General features: G+C 42.0%; 1 protein-coding gene across 1 annotated transcript in view; it reads right to left on the bottom strand.

Annotated features, from left to right (window-relative positions):
* Dsg1 (desmoglein 1) overlaps positions 1-2699 on the bottom strand; it is a 30600-nt gene extending 27901 nt beyond the window's left edge. The window contains exon 1 of the mRNA XM_055625720.1: positions 2652-2699. Within this exon, the coding sequence (XP_055481695.1) occupies positions 2652-2699 (48 nt within the window). The remainder of the gene's footprint in view (positions 1-2651) is intronic.
* Positions 2700-6451: the final 3752 nt, after the last annotated feature.

A 6451-nucleotide genomic window follows, 5' to 3' on the forward strand; every position in this document is an offset into this window, starting at 1 on the left:
TAGATAGATAGATAGATAGATAGATAGATAGATAGATAGATAGATAGATGATAGACAGATAAGAGAAGGAAGAGGAGGAAGAGGATGAGAAAAGGGAAGAAGAGGAGGAAGAGGATAAAAAGGAGGAAGAAGATAGGGAAGAGGATGAGGAAGAGAAAAAGGAGGAGGAAGAGTTTGTTCACGCCTTTTGCTTGTGGTGCTGTAACAGGTGTGAACAGCAGAGACATAGCCAGGAGGATTCTGAGTTAACTGAAAGCTCATGCAGCAACTTTGGCCCCTTTAGAAGTAACTTCTCTGCTGTAGTCTCTGATCTAACTTACTAATTTGGGGGGATGGCTTTAAACATCCACTTCTGTGTGTCTGAGCAGGTCATGTCTATTCGACCAACACATATTTGCTCAGCTCTCTAAATAGCTTTATGTGAAAATATGATCAATGGAGACATCTAAAATATATTTGTCTTTTTCAGATATATTCTTAATGTGGATTTTCATTTATTGACTTTGTTTTGTTTTACACCTTTTCCTTTGGTAAAGAAAAATAACCTCACGGAGGTTAGGGGCCAAAGAATGTGGTTGCAACATCATCTGCTAGCCTTAAAGCCTTCAAAAGTGAAACATTTTTACCAAAAAGTTGTGTTGACCTGAAAATGAAGCATTTTAATTCATTACAGTAAAAGTTTCTAAAGATGGGCTGGAGAGATGGCGCAGTGGCAAAGAGCTCACACTGCTCTTCCATAGGACCTGATTTCGGTTCTCAGCTCCCGCATTGGTTGACACACCACCGCCTGAACATCCTGGGCATCCGCACACTTGTGGCATACATTCACACACACACACATATATACACACACACACACACACACACACACGTGAACACAAAAATAAAATACATAAGGCATCTGAGAAACTTGTGTTAGATTTTGCAATAAATATGGTCACAGACACCCTCTCTTCTCCAAACTAATTTTCTCTGTCTGTCTGTCTCTTTCCAAGCTTAGAGAATAAAGTACACATTTCCAGAAAACCCTGTCTATAGGCAGACAGTTCCAAGAGGACTTTGATAAAATTATATATTTTATTGACAAGTCACTAACCAAGAAATAGCCGTTTGGAGGAATTCTGTAAAATGCAATTAACTAGGAAAAAAATTACATAAACCTAGAGACAAAGAGTTGTTTATAAATTCAAGGAAAGTTAGGACACAGGTGCTGAAACACCCTTAATGGATGGAAACACTACAATCAGCCTTAATGAGTCAAATTTATATGAAATTAAAAATTAAAGTATTTGATTATTTAGCAATACACAGGTATTCCTGTGGTAAAATAACATGCTGTAACACTCATTCATTTTCGCCGTAACCCAGGTTGTGACATCAATTGAACTTAAAAATCAATTAAGAAGGGTATGAAACAAACGTCACATTTGAAAAGTAGGCTTAGATGCTACTGAGATGCTACTTATAGCTAAACATTATCATTCATGACCTCCCTGCCCATTTATCATTTACTCCTGAGAATTGCACCCAGGGCCTCACGCTTGCTAGGCAAATGTTTCATCATTAAACAACATCTCCAGCCCTATGTCCTCTCTTAATAAATAAACTGAATCAAAATTAGCTAGCATATAGTTAATCCAAACTCTTAACTTGCTGCAATACTAATTCAACATTCCAGTTCAAAAATTAAACAAGTAAAAACAAATAAGAGCCAGATCCTGCCAAAGCTGGAGGGGAACTTACCTAACACTTGCCTTTTGAAATTACCTTTATCCTAGTTGGACAGAGACTATGACTTTAAAACTTTCTTTCCTGAGCATGAAATTGATATGTTGGTGTGGCACATTTATCAACTCTAAGAGAAAATGAATGACCTGTCAGGGGATGACAGTAAATCATCGTACTGCGTGGTTTGACTATCAGAGGTACAACTTCTGTGCCACATCTTTACTGGAGGACAAGGACAGACAGCAGCAATTACACTTACTCCTCAATTATGCTCATTCCCTCACCTGCTGTATTATTTATATAAATCTCCTGGACTTGCAGTTTTTGAAATTAGCAGTGACATTTTCATTCAAGTTCTAAAGAGCAGAGAGCTTTTGGTTGTCAGTAGGAGGGATTCCGACATCAGGAAGGGAAGGGGCTGTGAGGCTTGTCGTAGACAATCGCAATCCTAGTGTCTATAAATCCTGTCCTGTCCAGTATGTTTCAAATCCAGCTTTGAAACCTACTGTCAGTCTGTCAATCAAAATACCTAGAGACGGGGAGAAAAGTTTAGATTGAAAACCCAGACACACCTGGAATACCTAGCTGAAAAGCCTCATCCCTGCCAATGAGAATTTGAACGAGCAAATACTGCAGCTTTAGGACTTTCTCAAATTCAGTATTTTCTGAGCAACCAACCAATGTCTGGGATATCAGAGACGTGATATGATGAGTGGACACTGGGACATTAATATGCTCTGGAGTCTTCAATTAAAGAGAGAAACACTACTTAAAATCCCAGTTCATAAAAGCCACCTGTCATTAACATAAACTTTTAATGGTTTCACATAGAAGGGCCGGTAAATAACATTCTCTGAAAAGTCCTTGCTTGCTTATGCGGAGGCTGGGGGTTGAAGGATGGCTTTTTCGCACAATCCACTTACCAGAAAAATGAGCAGCACTGCAGCTATTCTGAAAGAGGGCCAGTCCATCGCTGCTGCTGGCTTCTGTTACATCCACGGCCGAGGAGATTTGTTTGTTCTTCTCTGCTCTTTTGCTTTCTCCCACTCAGCTGGTGTCTGATTAAAATAATTTCCCAGTAGATGTTCTTACATGCAGGCTTTGAGGTGTTTCTGCCTTCCACTGGGAGAAGGAGGGAAGGTACGTATAACCAGTCTGGATCCCCACCCTAAAAACTTGGGCTGGTCTCAGTGAAATGCTTGACAAGATCATCATTGCTCCCAGGTAAAAGCTCAGGGACACACCCTTCTGCCAGCTGAAGAGCTGTCTCCATGGGGGTGGGACATGCCTCTCTCCGACTGAAGGCTTTTGGTGACAGACAGTTAAAATGGCCAAAGCATGGGGGCTCCTGCTCAGGCTCAGGGCTTCTCAGCTGCTCAGAAGTTCTCGGCTCATCAGATTAATAAGACTAGTATATTTGGAGTGTCCATATCATTCACAGGCTTGTACAGCTTATGTTGAGCCAAACCCTCAGGTCATGGTAGAAAATTATAAGCTTTTCATTTTAGTAGATGTTAAGAAAGATACAGCTGTTTCCAAGGTTGTTAAGATTTAAAATTGCTAATGACGGGTGAGGATATTTTGAAGCATAACCGAACAAACAAGGCATAACCCTTACGATCATTGGGTTCTCTGTGTAATTTCTATTTCCTTTTAAGTGCCTTAAGTCCAGGGAATCCCCCCCCCCTTTCCTCTCTATGGACCTTCTTTTCTTCCTCTTTAACTTTCTCCACCTTAAGAGTCTGTCCTTTCAAAACGCATTAAAATAAATCTTGAAAAATTCACCAAGGTAGATTCAAAGGAAAGAGCCACAGCCTCCAATTAAAACCTGTTGACGTCCAGTGCTGAAATACTAATGAGCAAGCAGAAGGTACACGTCCAGTGAGGTGGGTTAAAAGTCAGTGACGATTCCCAAGCTCAGGGCCAAGACTGCACACTGAGCCAATTAGAACATGGGGCACGGCTGCCCACACACGCAGAGCTGCAGGAGCTGGAGGCGAGCTTGACGCTGACCCCAACACAGCAGCTTTCAAAGACTCTTCTCTGAAGTACTGTATCAGGAACCCTGTTGGAGCTGGACATCCTCAGGATCTGTTATGGCACTGTTTGTTATGGAAGCAAGGCCTGTGTGAGAACATGTAGATTATTGTCGGAGAATGCCAAACTTGTCCCAGAAGTGAAAGATCTCTCTGGGGACCAGTCCATGGAATGTTGTCATTTTGCTATTGGCGTGTGGCAATAGTTACTTGACAGTGGTTTGAAATGTCATATGACTCACTGTAGCACGCAGAGGCGTAGAAAAGGGACTCCTGTGTTTGCAGTGATCAGGAATTGAGTGGTGTGAATAAACCAATTTGCTTGGTAGGAATTGACTGGTGTGAACAAACAAACTAAAGAGAGGAACAGACCAAATTCCTCATTAGTAAATGAGAACCTGAGTGTCCATCTATGGCTCAGTTTGAACAATGCCTTAGTAGGTGGATCATGTAACCAGGAATGACACCAAAGACAGGCGGACCGCCTCTTGTAGGCTGGCAGTGACAAGGGCATGTCTTATCCATCTGGAATTCTGGGCTTGCTGCCAGGGAGTGCATGGCCCTTCTTCATCCATTGAATTACCTTTCCCTGAGCCCATCCCTGGCTCCTCCCTAACTCAAGGCCCTGTTCCAACAATCCCAACCAACCAGATGGTTTGGGGGACAGCATCTTATCTAACAGCTTTCTGAGTTAGGGCAGGTCCCAGTCTTGTGGAGCAGTGAGCATCTCAGCAGGAGAATTAGCTACATCAAGCTATGCGGGGAGGACGGCAGTTTACGTCTCCATTCCTCTCCCTTTGCTTCTTTCCTTGTCTTTTCATCTTTCAGTGCTATCTAGCTTTCTGCGATGTTTTCTGCTCTGTCCAGTATGGAGGCCACTGCCTGCTAACTGCCTTTTGAAATGCGACCATTGCAACTGAGGAAGTGCATTTATTTACTTAGTGTGCAGGGCATGTGTCTGCTTGTATGAACGTGCTGCATATATGTATTTGTATGGGTGTGCTACTTTTGTTTCAGTTTCCAACTAGCGCTCATTTTTTTTAAGGCAAAGTTTCTTTAGTTATCCCCAGCTGGCCTTGAGCTCTGTGCCTCTTTGCCACAGCTTCCCAAGAGCTGGGGAGGTCTGCCATCATGTCTGCTTATCCTTTATTTCCTCTTCGTTTAAGGAATTCCACGAGCCATGGACTGTTTCCCTGACTCCATACTGCTCCTTTGTCCTGATGCGAAGGAGTGAGGATACCTTGAGACAGACAGTGTGACTCTTCACACTCTCCTTACGGGTTCTCAGGTCTCTCTTTCACATGGTCTCTGACCTGCAGTCCCTTCCTCGTTGTGGTAGAACCGTTACTCACTTTGCAAATGCCCATACTCCAGGCCTCCCCTCAATGTTGGTTACAATGTATATCAAGTTTCCTTTCATAGCAATTTTATGAAATTTGCCAGGGAGAGAGGGTATTTTGGAGTTGGAGTTTCCCGAGTGAGCTGACCAAGTTGGTCAATGGAATCCGAATTCTGCTGAAGGGATTTTCCTTTTTCTTGAGAAACGCCAGAATGTCCCCTCAAGGGACAGCATGTCTGCATTTGTTTAGCACTTGGGAAAGTATAACACTTTCTTGGAACACACAAAAGTCTTTAAGGATAATAGATTTTTACTAAGTTAGAATTTCTGTTGGGATAATCTACTGAAGTCACTTCTTATTTTAGTTCTTTTTTAGAGTGCCCAGAGCAGGTGCTAACATTTCAGAGAAATCTTTGAGAATATGCTATTTTTTAAATGACAGGGTTTTAAAAATATGTATTTATTTATTACAATTTATTCACTTTTTATTTCCTCTGTAGCCCCCTCCTTCGTCTCCTCCTAGTCCCACCCACTCTCCCTCTTCTTCCCTAGTCAGGGGATCAGGGCCTGTTTCTGACATGAACTCATTGGCCAGTTGGCTCTTTGATCACCTCCTCCTGGATGGGGGCAACCTTTCCAGGCCATAGAGAAAGATGATGCAGCCAGCCCTGCTGAGACCTGATAGGCTAGAGCCAGATAGAAGGGGAGCAGGTCTTCCCTTATCAGTGGACTAAAATATGCTATTTCGATGTATACCTCTAGATGTGAACCTCTAGCTTCATGTGTGTCAAAATTATCCTACCCAGCCCTATACTTTATGTTGCACAGGCAGATGAGGGCATTTCAGCCACAGTACTGGATAAACCCAGCCAGTGTTGCAGGCTTCTCGTTCTGAGACTCAGGAGGTAGAAACAGGAGGATAGATGGTCTGTGTCAATCTCAGCTACATAATGAATCTGAGGTCAATTTATAAAATCTGTTTTACATCTGTATTAATTTTTGAGTGATAAAGAGTCTTCTATTGCTCAAAATGCGGTGATGCCTTAATTAATGAGTTAGTGTCACACACAAAAATGCCCAAGAGATAGGTGTCTCTGCTTTAGATGAAAAAGACTTCATTCATATATTAAAAACAAATTGCAATTTTATGCTTAGTTAGATTCCTGGTTCAACAAAGCAGCTTAGGAAATAGCAATGGGGATGTTTATAAAAGTTTAAACAGGATTTTTAGAGATAATATTATTGTTATTGGTAGTAGAAGGTTTACTGGGTAGGCCACACTGTATTACACACACACACATACACACACACACACACACACACACACACACACACACACACACACACA

Source organism: Psammomys obesus, unplaced genomic scaffold (genome assembly GCF_907164565.1).
Source record: "Psammomys obesus unplaced genomic scaffold, mPsaObe1.curated_primary_1811, whole genome shotgun sequence".
Classification (NCBI taxonomy): Eukaryota; Metazoa; Chordata; class Mammalia; order Rodentia; family Muridae; genus Psammomys; species Psammomys obesus.